This window comes from Polypterus senegalus, chromosome 17, assembly GCF_016835505.1.
Source record: "Polypterus senegalus isolate Bchr_013 chromosome 17, ASM1683550v1, whole genome shotgun sequence".
Lineage (NCBI taxonomy): Eukaryota > Metazoa > Chordata > Cladistia > Polypteriformes > Polypteridae > Polypterus > Polypterus senegalus.
This window is the reverse complement of record NC_053170.1, coordinates 4,312,498-4,333,481: the sequence shown is the minus strand read 5'-3', so window position 1 is coordinate 4,333,481 and position 20,984 is coordinate 4,312,498. Positions and strand designations below refer to the sequence as shown.

The following is a 20,984-nucleotide window of genomic DNA, read 5'->3' as shown; positions in this document are numbered from 1 at the left end:
CTGCTCCATCCTATCTCTCAGAATGCCTCTCACCTTACACTCCAATTTGTAACCTTAGATCTTCAAATGAGGGTCTGCTTAGAATTCTGAGAGCTAAACTTAAAAGAAGTGGTGAGGCGGGTGGCCTTCTGCTGTTAGGCACCTAAAATCTGGAAAAGCTGACCGATAGAAATTCGCCAGGCTAATATGGTGGAGCACTTTGAAAAACTGATAAAATCCTGTTACTTTAACATGGCTTCCTCAGAGCTTCATTTTAGTGTAACCCTGATATTCTTTATATGCATTCTATTATCTTTTTTTCATGGTTCCAAAATCTGTACTATCCCCTACTTTCTCTGCTGTTCTTTTTCCGGTTTTCTGTGGTGTTGATCTGCGTGATCACCACCTGATCAGGGCATCATGCAGTTCCACCATTGATAGATTGAAGGCCAGATGTCCACATGGCCATCATCATCTAATTCTTCCACGTGAAGCCTGAAAACCACAAGGACTGATTGAGATCATTGATGTTAGGGGGACCGGGTGGTCTCGTGGCCTTGGAACTCCTGCAGATTTTGGTTTTTTTTTTTTTTTTTTTTTCTGTCCTCCTGGCCATTGGACCTTAATTTATTCCTTGTTACTTAGTATTGCCTAATCTTATTTTAAAAGTTTTATTTATTTTATGAACTTTTCTTTCTTCATCTTGTAAAGCACTACATCATTTGTATGAAAGCTTCCTATATAAATAAATGCTGTTGTTGTTGGTACAATGAGGAGACATTCCTCTGGTTGGTCTGAGTGTCGCCTCAGTGAACAATGAAACGTCTGAAACAATGAAGATCGTTCCCAAATTTAACGTATTGGCAGCTCATCTAGTTTTAGCCTTGTGTTTCTCTTCGGTTTGCTCAGCTGCCTGTGTGATTACCCGTGAATGGCGGCGTGCCAGCAATTAACATCTCGTCCCCTCTCAATTGACGACATGCTGCTACACATTCCTCTCAATTTTAAGGGGCAGAGCAAAGAGAAAAAGCACATCCTCATTTAAACATGATAAAAAAATAACTGCATTCATTACACTACATTAGATTGTCAGCGTCATTATTGTATACGTTATTCCCTTTGGGGGTCTGCGAAGCTCTGAAATCCCTACATGTAAAGTAATGACGATGAGAATTACACATTAGTGTAATCGTATCTGGAGCCTAATCTTTACTCTGTAACTCATTTCCAAATTATGAAGATAATACAGAAGAGTTATTATTTGTCACTCATTATGCACCCAGCTTGTCCAAATAACTGAATTAATCCAACAGGGCCCAAACCATATAAAAAACTTAAGTCAGAGATGGGGCTAGATTCATAAAGAATGTGTCACTGCAGCACAAACGTCATGGTAGGGCACAGGCTCTATATAATACATCCTGCTTTATACAGAAATATATTGTTTTACATAGTAAATATTGTGAGAAATCTCAAATCAGATCTGGAAGACTCCCACAAAAATCCCTCCATGACACTCCGAAGGAATACAGTATGGAACAAACTGGCAGCATCTTTCAGTGTGCGCTGTTGCGGCCTAGCAACTAATTACTCAGCTTTCAGTATTTCCTTGCATTGCTTGTCTTTTTCTATACTTTGAACAGATTTGATTCAGTATCATATTGTCTAAATACAGTTATGTACCGGCTTACAGCTCCACTTAGGACCGGCCATTTGGTTATATGCCGGTCACAAACTGTACAGGTAACTTCAACTGAGGCTCCGCGGGTCTGGTGTTTGTCGCTGGTGAAGGAGCACAAAAATCGATTTTCCAGTGTAGATGTCTGTACATCAGGTTCATGTAAAGTACGGTAGTGTTTCTCAACCACTGGGTTACATCGTTGGTGAGTTTTGGTTGCCATCATTTGTTCACGAGTGGGTCGCCTAAGCCAGGGTTTCTAAAGTACTGGGTTGCAATTCAGGTTACCGCTGGTGGGTCGGAACCTGGATTGTTATTGCTGGTTTGCGAGTGGGTCTCCTAATCGATCAGCACCGCTGTGAGATATGTTTCCCCGTTTCAACAAGGGGGACCCTGATCGCGCTCCTTTCACAATTGCTGCTAGGGGGTCATCAACGAATTTTGTTGCCAAAAGGCAAAACTGAGCTGTAGGACCATAAAGGTTGGGAAACAGCGGTGTAATGAAGGCGGTGCGTGATGAATGATAAAGAATTACCTATGATGAGCATAAACCCTAAGGGGCTCCTCAAGAGTCAAAAAAACATGCAAGACCCTTGGAGGGAGACCCTTGGATAAGATAAATTTTGCAGCTGATTTTGGCAACTTCTAGAGCATTATTCACCTATTGTTATCCTATGGCCCTCAGCTGTAAGTCGACCATAGATTGGTGAATGACTGTATAAATATAAAAGATGGTTTCCATATTTTTTAATAGCACTAGGGGGATCTGCCCCCTGCTGACTTTGCTCGCCAACCCCCAAGCGAGCGCTACAGGTTAGCCATTGCGCTAGCCACATATGAGGATGCGGATGTACAATTTAAACAGATTGTTATTTTCATGTGAATTGTTACGTATGCATAAAGGACCTAACTATTTTACATTACAGCGAGTAATTAACCATAGCAAAAATAGTAAAACGTAATAAATTGAAAGTCAATTATGTTTCATGTTGCGTTAGAGGTATTCATTGTGTTATATGTTTTCGTTCTGTTCAGCTTTGAAATGAACATGCAAATGCTTTTTAAACGTACACTTTCACTGTAAAACTTCACTAAAAATAATATTTGGAATTAACTTTTCGTCAATATCGCCGTTAATTTTGAGTCTGTGTTTGGAGTTACAGCGTGACAATGCAACGTATATCTGCCCATGAGTGAATTTCGTTTCTCTCTAATAAATAAACCGACTTTTTCGATTTGTTTGTCCCTGTGATTTGTTAATTGTCGTAGAAAAAGCTATTCTAACGGGAACCTGTAAACGTTTTAATACGAATGGCATATCAAGATCTCCTGTGGTGTCTCATGTTAGATGGACTTCATTACCTTTCTTGTTGCCTGTTAAAATTTTACATGTCAGAATTGTTCGACCAATTTTGAAAACAACTAATCTTGTCCTACTGCATAGCACATCACTCATTCATAAATTACACAATTACATTATCCTTCTTTCGACAGTAATTCGTCTAGTGGAAGACCATCAAGCGTATCAAGATCGCCTTTGGTGTCTAATGTTATCCCCTGAAGATGTGCTACATTACCTTTATTGGATACGTCCTTCTTTCTAGAGTAATTCGGCCGGTGGAAGACCAGACGGTGTTAACGGTTGTAGATATTCTTTGTGATTTTGTAAGTTAATGTTCTCATCTTCCACACTACCACCTCCAACTGTTTCAGCGTAGTCTATTGATACCCATTTAACCAATGTGCCGTGTTACCGATCAACAATTTTTGCGTTAATTTGTTTGACTTCTTCGTTTCTCTGTGCTAGGATTGCCCGTGTACTCATTTCTTCTGTTGATAACCCTTCGGGGATGAAATTCTTCAATACGATTTGGACATAGTAAGTCTTCTTTAATTGGGAACTTAAAGTGAGGAAAACATACAAATGTATAAGTGCTGAGAGCACAGGAACGGAGTCTGATAAAAGCATTCACACCAATGAGAGGTGAGAGGACTGCAGACGTGGGCCGTGAATACCGGAAATGGTGGAGAGGAGGGCAGGACTTGAAAAAATCTCTTGGCAATAGTCTCGTCTCGTCTCCAGATTTTCTTTTATAATAGAGAGATATACAACATTCTGTCCAACGGATGCGGAATTCATTTTGTAATGTTAGCTACTGTACTATGTCCACTGAACCTGCTCACGAAGAGGACTAAGTTGGTAAGCAACGTTTCTTCAACTCCCAGAAGTCCACTGTGACTGCTCTTAGTATTAATCCTGGTCCGCAGCACTGGAGCAACATCACCAAAGCCCAAATGTAGTCCTGTTACTGTAACTACACAGTAGGACCTGATCAGTACCGGGATCGTTCTGAGCTCAGAGCACACTGGCTCTGACCCAAAGGGGTTCACTTCCATGGCGTTTGCTGTGTTGCTTAGCTGTCAATTTGTATAATTTGAATGACACGTACACGCGTTGCTGCAGTTTTGTGATAAATCCTGTGGCTGGCGGGGTTACCAACCCTTCAAGGATTTCTCCACCAACCCTTCAAGCCCTGTGTAGGCCAACATTTGTGTCATATGCGTTTTTAGTTGTTTTAATGAGGATGGCGATACTTTGTTAACCCTTTAAACTCAGCTACACTGTTTTGGACCCATCGGCGGGACCAAACAATAATGCAAATTTTTAAAAAAAACTGCATAACATAATTTCTATAATTAAAGTTCAGAGCTTTGTTGTTAAAATGACATATTGCATAGCCCGAAAGATGACCGAATTGCCGTATCACAACACCACCTGCGCTTAACGCTCCGCCACCATGGCCTTCAGTTTTGTTCAGAGAGAGGGGTGTTTCAACTTTCATAAGACACCTCATTCGACTCTCAGTTTTCCACTTTCTATATTGCAGAATTTGTTTTTGAAACAAGAATTGCACTCAAAGTTCTATTTTAAGGTTAAAATGTTACTGAATTTTACAACTTATTCCTGCTGCAAAATAACTAATTCTCCAGGTTTCTAAAAGAGAGAGAGGTGCCTGAGCTTTATTTTGAGGGGTAGAACGTGAATACTGAGTGAAGGACGACGAGGTTAAAGGGATAAACGATGTGAAAACGCTGTGTGGATGGAGATTTTCTCATAAACGATATGTAAACACTAATGGGGACGGAGATCGTTTTTGTCCGAAAATGGTGTTTTTAAAAGAGAAGGTCGTAGTGTGGACGTAGCCCAAGAGATCATCAAATCCATCAAGCCTCAGTCCCACCACAAAAAAACAATGGCAGACAATGTAAGGCAGATCATTGTGACCATGTGACTAGCTAATGATTAGGGGATGGGTGGGAGATTGGGGGCGGGGTTCTACAATCTAAAGTTAATTTCAGTTTGCTGCAGGGGACTCAAAAGCTATGGCCAATATTTAAGGATCAGCATTCAAACTATTTCATTATTTTATTGTCGACTGAATTTTCCATGCTGAATTTAAATTCATTGAGTTTTTTTCTGGGAACACGTACAGAATTTGCTTTTAAAGAGAAGCTGCTCGCCGGTCACTTCCTTACCACGTTTTTCTACACACACCGGCAGCTCGCCAGTCCTTAAGCATGTGGCCACAGCTGACAGCAGGAAGACGTGGGGTAGAGACACCATGACTTTTGTCCCTTTGCTACTCACATTGCCACCTCCAGGGACATGCTTCATATTGTCTTTGGAGCCACACCTAGACTGAACATTACTTAAGTCCATCTTCTTGTTCATTATTTGGACCTGCAAGAGGGTTGGAAAGATGATTATGCACCAAACGACCTGGTGCTCTGAATGCTACAGAACTCGTTTTCAGGTTCTGTTGGTTTCCTCACGACACGTTGGGGATGATGAGCTTTGTTTAGCATTTATGTGTCACTCAGCTTTTTTGTAGATGTCCCCAGTGAATTTAAATATGGGTCACCCTACTGTGAGTTCCATTGCACGTCTACTATTCCTGCATCAGGTGTTTGGTGGGGGGAGACGGGGGGTAAATAAACAAATAAATAAATCAGTAAAATAAAATGAAAACATATCACTCAACTCCATCAAACCTGTGGCAGCTCTGCCTCCCCTAATTGCTTATGAAATGAGAGCAATCAGAGCAACAAGGACCACCACTCAGGGGTGGAGCACAGAACTCTGGGCTTTGTACATTAGCAGTCTCTGTAGACCCCTTCCTCTTGAAAACAAACTTTTCATTCCAGGCTTCGAAGCCCCCAACGCCCCCACCGAGTAATCCTTACCCTTCCCGTCCCCCAACTATGATACCCATGTACCACTACAGGCGAGGGTATGGACTACTGTTCTCATTCAGCTGTAAGAAGCCTGCAACATTCCTTTCCACAAGCCCCTGATCCTCCAGCACTAGTTCATCAATATTATTTTAACAGTAAAATATTGTATTTTCGCTGTAGTGGCGAGGCTGTGCAGAAACAGTGGAGGCTGACAGAGAGAGGGCTCAGCTGACATCACCTGGAAGCGCTCTGCTCACAATGTTCAGAGCCGGTGAATTGCCGTGGACTCATGCACCGAAGCATCTTACTTTGAAATTATGGAAAGTATTGCCATTACACTCCACCCAAGTACAGTGAAAATCCCATCCTTAATTCCAATTGAATTATTGTGTATTAGACTCATACCATGAAGCACCTCATTTTGAAGATTTGGTGCAGGATCTCCAGTACACTCCACTTGCCGTGGACTCGTAAAACAAAGCATGTCAATTCAAACATTTTGGCGCAGTGTTGCAACTATACTCCACCTGTGCACAAATCAAATCTCATCCTCAATGCCAATTGAACTGTTATATTTTTGACTTGTACCGTGAAGCATCTCATTCTGAATATCTGGTGCAGGATCTCCACTACACTTCCTGTGCACAGTGCAAATCCCATCCTCATCGCCAAGTGAACTGCCGTGGACTCATACCACAAAGTATGTTAATTCAAATATTTCGGTGCTGTGTTGCAACTATACTCCGCCTGTGCACAAATCAAATCTCATCTTAAATGTAAATTGAATTGTTATATATTGGCTTTGTACCATGAAGCATCTCATTCTGAATATCTGGTGCAGTGTCTCCAATACACTAATATCCGTGCGCAGAGCAAGTCCCATCCTCATTACCAATTGAATTGTTGTGAATCGAACTCATACCACAAAGCATCTATGTTTGATGATTTGGGGCAGTATTGCCATTACACTCCACCCAAGTACAATGAAAATCCTATCCTCATCGCCAAGTGAACTGTCATGGACTCACAGCACAAGGCATGTCAGTTTGAAGATTTGGTGCAGGATCTCCAGTACACTCCACCCCTGCGCAGTGCAAATCCCATCCTCATCGTCAATTGAACTTGCCGTGGACTCATACCACAAAGCATGTAAGTTGCAACTATACTCCACCTGTGCACAAATTAAATCCCATCCTCAATGCCAATTGACTTGTTATACATTGAACTCATACTGCGAAGCATCTCATTTTGAAGATCTGGGGCCTCATGTATAAACGGTGCGTACGCACAGAAATGTTGCGTAAGAACTTTTCCACGTTCAAATCGCGATGTATAAAACCTACACTTGGCGTAAATCCACGCACTTTTCCACGGTACCTCATACCTTGTCGTACGCAAGTTCTCCGCTCGGTTTTGCAAACTGGCGGCACCCAGCGTCAAAGCAGTGCTACTGTTCTTGTGTGATTACTCATTATTTTCATGACGCGGCTTTATAAATACACAGAAACTAACAGCATATTGTTTATTAGTGTAATGCATCTGATTGTAATTAACTTGTAACAATATAATGGTCCAGGGAACAGCCATAGTATTCCAAATACCATAACTGCTTTAGCATTGTTACTCTAACTTCACTTCTTCTTCTTTCAGCTCCTCCCGTTAGGAGTTGCCACAGCGGATCATCTTTTTCCATATTACTCTCACTGCACGACTCGGAGTATTTATATCACTGTATCTGAGTGTGAATCACAGCAGCAGCTGATCGGAAAGAGAATTATCGGTATACAGCATCAGGCACACGCTACCTCAGCCACTGCAAAATGTTTTAAAGCCTTTCCTGTACGGACCTCGCGGTTCACAAACAGTTTAATCCCAAGAACTTTAAATGCACTCAATCAATTGCTCCTTGTAGAACTGTTTGTACTTATAAGTACAATCACCCACTGTAAACTTGCACTACAGTTATAATATCTCACAACCTGGCCACTTTATAAAGCGCGATTTACATATGATGACGATATCATTTTTAAGGTGAAATGCAGCAAAATATGTTTGTTAAATTATACACATAAAACTTTAACTTCATTTAAATAATCTATATTCTTCACTGGGAGTGTCGTGAAGGATAGAATAATTAAACATGTACTACGAAGATATTTCAATGTTCTTTAAACGTTTTGAAGAATCGGCTAAGCTTACAGATGGCTTAACGTCTATTACAGAGCTGATTGTGTGGCGATCGGTTACTTGGGGAAAGAAAAGCAAGGACTGCAGGGGCGGCTACGCCAATATATATTGAATATAAAACAGAAAGAGAAAATAACAACACAGCTAAAAACGCAGCGACAAATTTCGACAAAAGATAAATGCTTGTCATGAGCACGAGGCTCATGAAACACATGTTTAATAACGTGCTTTAGCTCCTATCATCATGAAAATGACATCACGTATACATCTCAGTATTTTAGTTATTCAGAGAGCTGTAATATCACAAATGTAATGGACTCTGTGTCCAGTTGGAGGAAGAGAGCCAGTTTAAGAAGCAAGTAGTGATTCACACACATAGATCACGATTAGAAGATCAAATACAAAACAAAGCATTTAACGTGCTACTTTAATTACGATGTGATTTGAGAAACTGGTTAATTAAACGATTTTAAGATGAAGTTTATAATGTTCTACTAAATGACAAAATAAACTACGTGATTAAAGTGGAAATGTCGAGATTGAAGTTGACATTTCGTGCTTTTTCCTCACTGTGTGCCTTTTTCTCTGTACCCTAATAAGCTTTCATATGACACTCAGACAGTGGGCTTACAACTCTTCTTTTCACGGCAACTTTGATATGTGACTTCTTTTTATTTCCAGCACTGTGCGATTTTGTGAATGTGAGCTTTCAAGTTTCTCCAACACGCTATGTCACTCGATCAACTTCATTTTGTTGATTATACCACGGTTTATTTGAACAAATAGTATGTTTTCCCTTTGCCTCCACTTGGTATTCGCTGAAATTCTTATATTTTCCCCGTGCTTTTCCCATTGTCTTTTCACAGAAGGCTGCGCTTAAGGGCGATTTATATTGATTTGCATATTCAAAGAGGCGTAATTCTGGGAGGATTTGGGGCGTTACATAATGCGCGTGCACGAGCGTTAGTTTTCACGCTGATCGGGATTTATGTAGCGGAAGAACGTGGAAGTTGGAGTACGCACAGATTCCTGCATCTGGATTTTTCTGTGCGTAAGCACATTTTGGCTTTTGTGCTTACGCCATGTTATAGTGCGAGTTCTACGCACGGCGTTATACATGAGGCCCCTGGTGCAGGATCTCCACTACACTCCACCCATGCAAAGTGCAAATCCCCTCCTCATCGCCAAGTGAATTGCCATGGACTCATAGCACAAGCATGTCAGTTCGAACATTTTAGCGCAGTCTTGCAACTATACTCCGCCTGTGCACAAATCAAATCTCATCCTCAATGCCAATTGAATTGTCACATATATTGGACTTGTACCGCAAAACATCTCAATTTGAATATCTGGTGCAGCGTCTCCAATATACTCCACCCGTGTGCAGAGCAAATCCTATCCTCATCACCAATTGAACTGTTGTAAATTGAACTCATACCATGAAGCTTCTAAGTTTGAAGGTTTGGGGCAGTATTGCCGTTACACTCCAACCATGTACAGTGCAAAATCCCATCATCATCACCAAGTGAATGGCCGTGAATTGGACTCACACCATAAAGCATCTTAATTCAAAGATGTGCTCTGCTGGTGGTCAGTTGTGAACCAATAACATCTGGCTCAGATACAAGCTCTATTTGTCAGCCACGCAGAACACGCACTTCTGAACAATGTGAGCTGAGCATTCGTGGGGTCATTAGCTGAGGCCTGTCTGCTGCCCCCACTTGTTCTGCGCAGCTGTCGCCACTATAACGTGTCATGAAATTAAACAGTCAAATCTCATTGAAAACTCTACTTCCCCTGTTGTGCTTCATTTGGGGCACAAGCATATACAAAACATACAACCTCATTACCTTTAAAGAGTAAAATCTACTGTCGTGACTTTGATCAAAATCAGCCACCTTCTAGAATTTTAGTATTCTGACAACTATATTAAGTTTCCTTTGGACTGTGTGACTTATTTTGGATTCATCGTGTCCAAAATGTCTCATCCAGTCACGCAGACACACACTGGCAGTCAAGCATCATCCTGAAAGTGACCGATCTGTGATGGGAGATGCCTAAAATGAATAAGCTATAACACCTGTAAACCAAAGTCAAGGTTTTGACGGTCATTTCTGCATGAGGGTCTTCTGGAAGCTGGGAACAAATGTGTATATGAGCCACCCGAGAATCACGACAATTAATGAAGATGAGGGAAGACCTCATGTTGAGGCATCAAAGTTGTTGCAAAAAGCTGCATTTTCTGCATGGAAGACAAAGCCACAGTCATATAAATCATATAAGCCACGTTCCAGAGATGCTCTTACCCTTCCACCTCCTGGCTGATGCTTGATATTTTCAGTCGATCCAATTTTGGACCTGATATTTTTCAGATCGGGCATTGGAACCAATGGTGCAGGTGTCCGGTTCTTCACAGAAGCTGGAGATTTGGGTGGGGTTCGCACTACAGCTACCTTCTTGACTTCCTTGGTTGCTCCAGAAGTTTGTTGAGAGCTTCGCCCAGAAGGAGATTTTGGCGTGCTGGGGCTGCTGTAGCCACTACGGTCAGGGGTCCGGGGTGATTCAGCTGTAGGTAAACAAAGCATACTTGAATTAATTTAAATGGCCAAAGCAGAGGCTGTAAATCCTTTTAGAAATGTTACATGAGGCATTGTGAGCTAAAACTTTAACAGATAAGGCCAGCAGACAAAAGGACTGCCCACGTTCATAAAACAGGAACTTTCAGCCAGTTAAAAAACAAATATATAAATACAGATAGATGCCATCACACCTGGCCCCTGTTCCTTCTGCAGGTGGTGAGCCCACTGGAGGGCAGTCCCACATTGCGATCTGGGCTGAACCCTACCTGTCCCTGTGGCAGGGATCTCACCATCCCTTTACCCCTCCCTCATGAAAAAGACCGTTAGGATCTTGAACTCCTCAGCTTGAGGCAGTATCTTACCTCCCACACAGTAGGAAGAAGGTGGATTGTCCCCTCCAAGAGGGAGGCGATTCACTTCCTCAAGTAGAGGAGTTCAAGTACCTCAGGGTTTTGTTCATGAGTGAGGGGAAAAGGGTTTGTGAGACCAAGTAACGGATGGGGTGGTGAGTGTAATTATGCAGTTACTATTATAAGCAGCACAACCCGGCCATGAGACCCCGAGAATGCAAGGATTGGGCTTTTTCAGGACACTGCCTCCCCCAAGACGCTAGATGGCAGCACCCCTGGAGTATAGCGGGGCATCCTAGGACTTGGAGTTTGCTATCTCAGCCCTGTTGGGTGTTCTGGGTGCTGCCAGGGGGTGCTGTGGAAGGACAGGGGGAGTCGTGCTTCCCTTATAGCCTGGAAGTACTAGGAAGTAACGAGGACGGAAGCCCCAAAGTACTTCCGGGCTGATTAAAGAACTTTAATTCTCCGTTTGACCTGGAAGTGCTGACAAGTCACGTGGACAGAAGAGCAAAAGCACTTCCGGGTCAAGAACTAGCTGAAGACTCAGCAAGAGAGCCAGAGTTGGGTGGATGTGGACAAAGCTTGCTGGGAGGTGTGGAAGAGAAAATAGAGAGAGAGAGAGAGAAAAAGAGAAATAGATTAGTGATTATTATTGTGTTAATCACCTGTATTATTGTGGCTGTGGTGCTTAGGGAGCATTGTTTAAAGAAGAAAAGAATTAACCAACTTCTTGGTGCTTTTAACCTGTGTCCTATGTATCTGTCTGTTGGGTTTAAAGGGGCAACAGCGACCCCTAACATCCACACTATATAAATCCAAAATGGTGAAGAAGAAGTAGAGCCAGAAAGCAAAGCTCTTGATTTACCAGTTGTTCTACCTCCCTACCCTCACCTATGGTCATGACCGAATGGACGAGATTGTGGGTACACGTGGCAGAAATGAGAGTGGCTGGGCTCTGTCTTAAAGATAAGCTGGAAAGTACAGACATCCGGGAGAGGCTCTTAGTAGAGCTGCTGACCTTCCACATTGAGAGGAGACAACTGAGATGGCTCAAGCATTTGATACAGATTCCTCCAAGATGAGTACCTGTGGAGGTTTTACAGGCTTGACCAGATGGGAGTAGACCCAAGGGAAGACCCAGGGATCATTGGGAAGACTATATTACTCTGATGGGATCCCATAGTATGAGTTGGCAAGTGGGGCTGGATAAAGTAGCATATGGGCCTCACTGCTAAGACTGCTGTCCTTATGGCCCAGTCTCAGATAAGTGGTAGGAAATGAATTGTAGCAACCCAGCTTATAGCTTGTGCAGACGGTGTTACCAGATTTGCGTAGCAAGGAACCCGCTACACTTTTAAAATGAGGGGTGGATAAAATCAGGCCAACACCTAAGCCTTACCAAATTTCCACCCTGCCAGCCGAATATTAACAACACCCAGGAAATAAATCCCTTAAGATTAAACACACAAATATATAACATGATCCTTACTTGTTAGAATAACTATTTATAAATACAAAAAATACTAAACATACCCCACAAACAAACCCCCACACAACGACAATTACAGTCCTGAAACAAAAATCCTCACTGTAAATGATGGAAGTAATTCTGGAAATGGAAACTAAGGTTAAATGATGGAAAGAATTGTGGAACGCTCCTATTCAATAAACTGCTTCTCCGAATATGGATAGTGAAATTCTGTCCTACCACCGGAGTCCAAAAGAACAGTGTTCGGAGGTGTAACTATTATGCATGAGCATCTAAGGACTGGATTGGGAGGAAAAGAACCCACCACCGTCCTTACATCTGGTGGCTGAGCACCACCCGTCTCTGCTACGAATGTCCAGTAACAGAAAATGTTTAGGAGCTGCTGTAGATGATGTTGGTTAGAAAACAGTCCACTCAAAAAGTCCCGCCACCTCCTTCTCTACATATAAACCACAAACTACAAATCTCACAAGCCCCTCCGCATCAGTGCAAACCTGTTTAAAGACACCGACCCCAATTTACAAACAGAAATCGGTGCACCCTGTGTTGTCATTCACATTTAACAAACACTCAACAGGACCTACTTACATAGAAACAAAAATCCCCCTATGCGGCCCGCTACAGAATGAATGAAAAAACAACGACGTCAGCTGCCAAGCTGTTCTCCTGCACAGGGATAAGTAATTTCAGATAAAGGAGCATCAGATAAGAAAGGACAGAATAAGAAATGAGACAATCAGAAGTACAACAAAAGTGGGAAAGTTATGTAAGAACATACAGGAAAGCACGCCGAAGTAGTATGGACATGTGATGAGGAGAGACAATGAAAATGTGGGCAAAAGAGTGATCAGTCTCGATCCACTGGACTAATTCCTTTCATAATTGTAAACACTTCAATCATGTCACCTCTTAATCTCCTGAACAGGCTCAGCTCTTCTATTCTTTCCTAATAATTCATCCCCTGCAGCTGTGAAATCAGCCTACTTGTCCTTCCAGCACTGTTATGTCCTTTTTGGAGACCAAATCTGCACCCCGTACTCCAGATGAGGCCTCACCAGTGTGTTATAAAGCCTGAGCAGAACCTCCTGTGACTTGTGCTCCAGACATCAAGGCGCTATATAACCTGACATTCTGTTAGCCTTCTTAATGGCTTCTGACGACTCTCTGGATTTTTTAGAGCATTCGAAAGAATAAAATGAGAGCAGGTTATTAAACCCAACAAAGCTCGCTTATTCCATGTATCTGTCGTTCTCTGTCTGAAGAAACACTTCCCAATGTGATATTTCCCCTTAGTAAGTTTCCAACTGTGTCCCTGTGTTCTTGATGAACTCATTTTAAAGTCACCGTCTCGATCCACTGCAGTAATTCCCTTCATCATTTTAAACACTTCAGTCAGGTCTCCTCTTCATCTCTTTAAAGGCTCAGCTCTTTTAATCTTTCCTCATAACTCATCCCCTGTAGCCCCTGAATCAGCCCAGTCGCTCATCTCTGGACCTTCTCTTGTGCTGCTGTGTCCTTTTTGTAGCCTGGAGACCAAAACTGCACCCAGGGTGCCAGATGAGGCCTCACCAGTGTGTTATAAAGCTTGAGCAGAACCTCTTGTGGCTTGTACTCCACACATCAAGGCGCTATATAACCTGACATTCTGTTGTTAACCCTCTTAATGGCATTTGAATAGTGTCGGGCGGTTGATTAGTTTCGAGTCCACTATGACTCCTAAGTCCTTCTTATAAGGCGTACTTTCGATTTTCAGACCTCCCAATGTGTGCTCAACATTCAGACAATCCACTCTGCTCTACCCATGGCACACACATATATGAACAACAATACCACAGATTATTTTGTAGAAAGTATAAATCTGAAATAATAACAAACATAAATGAAAAGTGCTTATCTCACCAGGAGAGGCTGAAGAAGACGCCCTGTGAGCTTCAGATGAGGGGGTTTTCGATGGAATTTTGGATGCAGCTGTAGGAACGCGGCTACCCCCTTGAATCCTGGAGGCAGGACTCTTCATGGATGCTTTCTGCTCATCAACCTTCAGCCAAGAAAAAAAAAAAATTCAACATCCTGTGCCAGACCAGCTGAGAACACACCTTGACCAGGAGCCTCAGTGGAGGCAGAATCTGAACTCTTGTGGCCATTTAGGACAGAAATACTGAAGTGGGGTGCGTGCTGGGAAGGGTCAGTTTGGAAAGATGACTTTGTGGTCAGGGCTAGGAGGAGCAGCAATTCATAGACTTCTGTGAGGAAAGGTAATTTCAACAAAGGTACAAATCAGTGAGCCACACCACACCAGGTAAATGGAATCAGGCCGAAAGCGCAGTAGGACTGGCTATGGCGATGTGCACACTTCTGTTGTTTACATTTCAACATAGAATTTTGAAATAGAAGCGACCTACTGTATGTCCACATTAGCGTTGACACATTGTTTACATGCTCACATTAAAATGACAGAAAATTTACGTGACGTAGCTGTACGTCTACACCGGGCCTGCACGTGTCGGCGGAAACAGGATGAGGAAATGTATTCCCTGCTAGCCATTCAATTGCAGCTTGCATTGAAACACGGTGAACAACATTAGCGAATATGAACAACTAGGAAAAACATTATTTTGCTTGGACTAATGATGAGGTGGAATTGTTATTGAGAGAATAAGGTGGGTGAAGCCGCTGAAAAAAAGGTAAACAGCAGGATCCAATCAGGAAAAGGATAGTAATAAGCACTAGCCAATCATAAGGGAGAACATAATAAGCACCAACCAGTCAAAAGGGAGAATATAATAAACACTAGAAAATCATAAGGGAGAACATAATAAGCACCAACCAATCATAGAGTATGTTGGGCTATATCGTAAAAACTGCTGAATATAAATTGAGGAGCGTTATGCTCAGAGAACGTAACACACTCATGAGTTCCCCGTGCAGTTCTGGTCATCACAATACAAATAACTGTGAAGTTGTGCATCCATAGTGAAGCCACAAATTGCAAAGTGGATGGGCCTAGAAACAACTGGGTGGGTAAGCAATAAGGCATTCCAGGGTCTGGGGTGAGGTACTCCATTAAGTTTTGAACGCTCAGTTTACTGATAATTTAATAAAAACGTTAGAGAGGGTCCTAGCTTCTGAATGATTTGGATCTCCCAGGGTCCCCTATGCTTCCCATAGCCTCACCGCTGCTGAGCTAAAAAGAGCAACCAGGAACATCCCAGGACTTAAAAACACATCATCCATTGACAGTTTTGGAGAATTAAACCTGTTTAGTGTTGAGCAGAGAAGACAGCTTGGGGACCTCATCCACGTAGTCAAAGTTCTCAATGGCATCAATAAAGAAGAGCCAGCAGAATTCTCTCAGCATGTAAAAAGTTGGAACAAACTATCAAGACATGGAGTTGAAGCAGGAAATTTGAGAACCTTGAAGAAGGATCTGGAGGAGCTTCTGGGACAGCTTAGCTATCAGCTGAACGAATGAGCTTGATGGTCTCCACTGATTTGTCTAAATTCTTATGTTCTTAGGTAATGATTCAGTTCAAGAATCAAATGAACAAGAATCGTAGGACTCATTCTTGGGTAATGATTCAGCGTGAGTTCAAAAGATTAAGATAAAGTGCCATTAAAAAAAAGTGTTTCTTGAAGTAAAGTTGAATGCAAATGCTTGCTAGAAATTAGAGTAATAGTTCTATTCTAGGTTCAGTTCTGTGTGACTAATTAATTGAATATTCAAAAGAACACATTTAGTTTTCATATTTTATATAATAATAATAAATATTGAATTGAATTGTACAAAAAAACCCATACATCTTCTTATTTAATACGCTACCGTGCTGTCCATTTGCCTGTCTAGGTTTTTCAAATCCCCTGTAGCTCGCATACAGTTTCACCTATTGACCTGGAATTTGGTACACATATACGACATGACCTCTACTGTCCACATTAGGGGTGATGATTTTTATTACTCTTTTAATGTTAATTTTATTTTATTGTAGAATCAACTCTCTGCAGCGCCCAGCAGAGCAGCCGAGCGGCACATGCATATGGGAGCCATCCTCATCCCTACCACCTTTGCCGACACTTCCTCTACCTCTTCATATCTTAAATCATTCTTGAGGCAGATTGAAGACTTAAGTGCCAGTCAGTCAGTCATTTTACAACCCACTATATCCTAACCCAGGGTCACGTGGGTCTGCTGGAGCCAATCCCAGCCAACACAGGGCGCAAGGCAGGAACAAATTCTGGGCAGGGTGCCAGCCTACCGCAGGGCACACACACACACACACACACACTAGGGACAATTTAGGATCGCCAATGCACCTAACCTGCATGTTTTTGGACTGTAGGAGGAAACCGGAGCACCCGGAGGAAACCCATCTAGACACGGGGAGAACATGCAAACTTCACGCAAGGAGGACCCGGAAAAGCGAACTCAGGTCTCCTTATTGTAAGGCAGCAGTGCTACCACTGCGCCACCATGCTTCCCCTAAGTGCCAGCTTAAGTGAAAAATGAAGGAAAACATACTAAGTAATTGCAACACAAACATTGACTTAATCAGTTTTAATGCGAAAAGATGCCAACGAAAGAAGAGAAGAAGTGGGCCGCTAGGGTGGAGAAAAGAAGAGCTGCTCAGGAAGTGGCAAGTGCATCAACCTCTGAGCCAACGAATGGTAAACGTAAATGTACAGAGAAAGTGGATGAAAACTAGGAATGATCAAGTCAAGTGTATTCACTTCACGTTATCGTGCAGTCTGCCGTTACTGGTTTTAATATAAATGTGTTGCCACTGTATTGTACTTGTATGATGAATGGCAGAATCCGCCGTGACAGTTTTTCGTCCGCCAATATCGAATATCTTTGAACTCAAAAGAATCAGAAGGGAAGTCAGCTGCGACTCAGGATTCAGGTGGTTCTTCCGCATTTCCCTTAAACATCTATTAGCATCAGCGAAAAGAAAGACGGTGACGAATTCACACAGGACAGGCGTGCACTTTAACACTTCCCTTGAGCTCCACTAAATCGATTTGTTCCGCTTCGGTATCGATTCAAATGATTTATTGAAAAGCGTCGATCAAAAAGTACAAATCGTTTGCAGGGTGCCCGTCACTAATAACCACGTGTGGTGGGAAGGTCCTAGTAACTGCGTATCTCTATCCATCCATTATCCAACCCGCTATATCTTAACTACAGGGTCACGGGGGTCTGCTGGAGCCAATCCCAGCCAACACAGGGTGCAAGGCAGGAAACAAAACCCAGTCAGGGTGCCAGCCCACAGCAGGACACACCCACACACCAAGCACACACTCGGGATGATTTAGGATCGCCAATGCACCTAACCTGCATGTCTTTGGACTGTGGGAGGAAACCGGAGTACCCGGAGGAAACCCACGCAGACACGGGGAGAACGTGCAGACTCCACGCAGGGAGGACCCGGGTCTCCTAACAATTTAAATAAAATCCAACGTCTGCCCGTCTGTCTGTTTCTACGATTTTCACGAGAGAACCGCTTCACGGATTTTTTTTTCTAGAATTTGCTTGAATATTCTGGTTGAATTTGCGACTCTCTCTCTCTCATCGTGCGATTTACTCGGCAGCGGGCCGAGGGGAGGGGGAAGCGTAACGTCAGGAGTGGGGAGCCGCACATGGCCCTCCTCACTCACGTGCCAGTCTCCATTCAAGTCGCTGTACCTCTCACCACGTGCTGAAGCGTACAAACCCCCCCCACTAGCTAGCGACTCCTGTTTGTTCCTTGATTTTTAAAGTTTGTCCTTTTTTACTGCTATGCAGGGGAAGCCGAGGGGGACAGCTCGTTATAGATATTTTCTTACATTTATCGAAATCTCAAAATGTCCTTATTGACCCACTCCTAGTGAAATACACGGCATAAAGAAGTCAGGGCTGAGGGTAACTTTGGAAGGCTCCTATTTGGGCCCGGTGTGGGAGGCACTGACTGGAAACCTTGCTGTCCAGTGATACTCACAGGTGGCCTCCTAACCCATACAGTCAGCTACACAACACCACACAAGTACAAAGAGGTGAGTGGCTGGTCCAAGAAGATGTTTCCTCCTGATCTGTCAACTAATCTTTTTCATTTTACCTTTTCATTTGTGGCTACAGTCTCACAAACGTTTGTACCACTGAGTACCGAGGAGCACCCGCCTTATGCTCAATGCCAGCTGCCATACGTCACTTTCAGGACAGATGGTGTTACATTTGCTTTGCATTCTGAAGAAGACAAGCTGGTCCCATTGAGGCCTAACAGCGTCACTCACCTGTGTCCTGGAGCTTCTCGCCGTGGAGCTGCTGACTTTGACCACAGATGTGGTGGTCACTCTGGTGCTAGTGATGGACGTAGATGTGATGCAGGCTGGGCTGGCAGGTTTTTTCACGTGGATGCTTGAGATTGAAGAGGGTCGTTTTGGGGTGGTGGTGGTGGTGGGCCTAGCTTTAGCAGAAGATGGAGTGGGGGTCTTTGTAGTTTAAAAAAATAGAGTGAAAATAATGAAACACAAGTAAAAGAAACAAAAAAATAAATAAACCATAAACAAATCATAAAGCAAATGACAGCAAATCAAGTGAAACATTTGAAGAAATCAAAGTGAAATGAGCACTGAAACCTTTGGCAAGGTTGGTAAGAGAAATGGTTCAAAAAGCAAAGGCTGGCAAATATTTGACAAATCCAAAATGCACATCTGACGGCTCAAGCATGGCTACCGTACGCACAGACTTGATAAACAGGGGCCGCCAGACAATTTCAAATACCAACCAGACAAAAAGACAACAAAACTGAATGAATACAGAACACAAATTGCAGTTACAAAAAAAAAAAAAACAGCATTGCGGAACTAAAATTAAAAATTTATATAAAAAAATAAAAACAAAGAAGCAGTGTCTGTGCTGTCTGATCAAGTCAGAAACTTTCAAAATCGAAGGATTCCTGACACTCTCCCTGATACTACTGATGATAATTCTAAGGTCGGTCCAGACAGCAAGTAAGACCCTTCACTTTCTGCACACTTTATCGTATACAGATTTAATTAAAAATGGAGAAATGTGCCATTTTTGCTCATTAGTCTACACTCAGTAACTCACGATGACAAAGTGACAACATGGAACCAGAAATGTATTATAAATCTAAAACTGAAATCTCTCATTCATTTAAATATTCAGACTATTAATTCAGTACTTTGGCCGCAACACCAGCTTTGAGTCTCCTTTGTGAAGTCTCCACAAGCTTTGCACCCCTGGATTTGGTCAGTTTATTCCATTCTTCCTGGCATATCCTCTCCAGCTCCATTAGATTGGATGTGAAGGGTCTGTATATACTGCCGTTCTCAGGACTCTACACAAACTGTCTGGGCCACCCAAGGACACTCAGAGGCCTGTCCCCAAGCCATTCCTTGTCTTGACTGTGTGCTTCAGGTCATTAAACTGTCGCCCCACTCTGATGTGGTCTACTCTCTGGAGTTGGTTTACTTCATGGGACTTTCTGGATTTGGATGCATTCATCCTTTCCTCAGTTCTGGTCAGTCTCCCTGTTCCAATAGTGGGATGTTGTGACCAGCATACTTCACCATACTGATGGTATGAAACGTTTCTGGTCTTTGCCAGACATTGTGCTTGGTGTTCTACGCAAAGAGACCAGGGAATTTTCTCCTTAAGCTCTCAAAGTCCATTTTGCAAACTCCAAACAGGCTGTCATGTATGCACCTGAGTGATGGAGTGAGTCTCTTAGTGTGACCACTGGGTTTTTGGTCACCTCCTTGACCAAAGCCTTTCTTGCCTGGCAACTCAGTTTGGCCGGATGACTATGTCTAGGAAGAGTTCTGGTAGTTATCAACTTTTTCCATTTCACAATTCTTGAGGTCGCTCTGTTCCAGGGAACAGTTAAAGCTTTAGAAATGGTTCAGCTCCCTCGTCCTGGTCTATGCCTCACCACAATTTGATCGTGGAGGTCTACAGAGAGTTCCTTGGACTGTATGGTTTGGTTTTTATCCTGTCATGTGGTGTGAAGTATGAGACCTTCTCTATTCACAGGGACGTGTGTGTCTTTCTGACTGATGTCCACTCAGTTCACTTGGCCACAGGTGGACACCAATCAAGTTCTAGAAACATCTCAAGGTGAGTGAAAACAAACAGATGGCACCTCAGCACAATGTGGAGTCTGAAAACCTCCAGAAATGAGAGATTTCACTTTTTAATTTTTAATAAATTTGCAGACCTCTCTTGAAGGAAAGTTTTCACTTTGTCATTGAGTGTGGATTGATGGGCAAAAATGGCAAATGTGCCCATTAAAAGTTAAATCCACCACACAATGCCATGTGCTGAACGTGAGTTCTTTCCAAATCGGCTTTACGTCTTTCAGTGTTCTGTACTGGCTTGATCCAGTTTTAGGGTGTTGAGAAGCTTGAGTCTATGGTGGCAGCATCGGGTCCAAGGCCACCACAGGGCACACACACACACACACACACACCCATAGCAGAACATTTTAGAG

At 42.8% G+C, this 20,984-nt stretch overlaps 1 protein-coding gene across 12 annotated transcripts in view; it reads right to left on the bottom strand.

Moving 5' to 3' along the window:
* The window catches only part of maptb (microtubule-associated protein tau b), a 115,775-nt gene that overhangs the window by 34,646 nt on the left and 60,145 nt on the right, over nucleotides 1-20,984 (bottom strand). For 9 of the 12 annotated variants that reach the window (XM_039740266.1, XM_039740264.1, XM_039740260.1 and 6 more), the window contains 4 exons: nucleotides 18,763-18,960; nucleotides 14,398-14,536; nucleotides 10,387-10,646; nucleotides 5,307-5,399 (listed from right to left, as the gene is read on the bottom strand). In XM_039740266.1, coding sequence (XP_039596200.1) covers nucleotides 5,307-5,399; nucleotides 10,387-10,646; nucleotides 14,398-14,536; nucleotides 18,763-18,960 — 690 coding nt within the window. The remainder of the gene's footprint in view (nucleotides 1-5,306; nucleotides 5,400-10,386; nucleotides 10,647-14,397; nucleotides 14,537-18,762; nucleotides 18,961-20,984) is intronic. The other 3 variants (XM_039740270.1, XM_039740272.1, XM_039740267.1) reach the window with 2 other exon arrangements.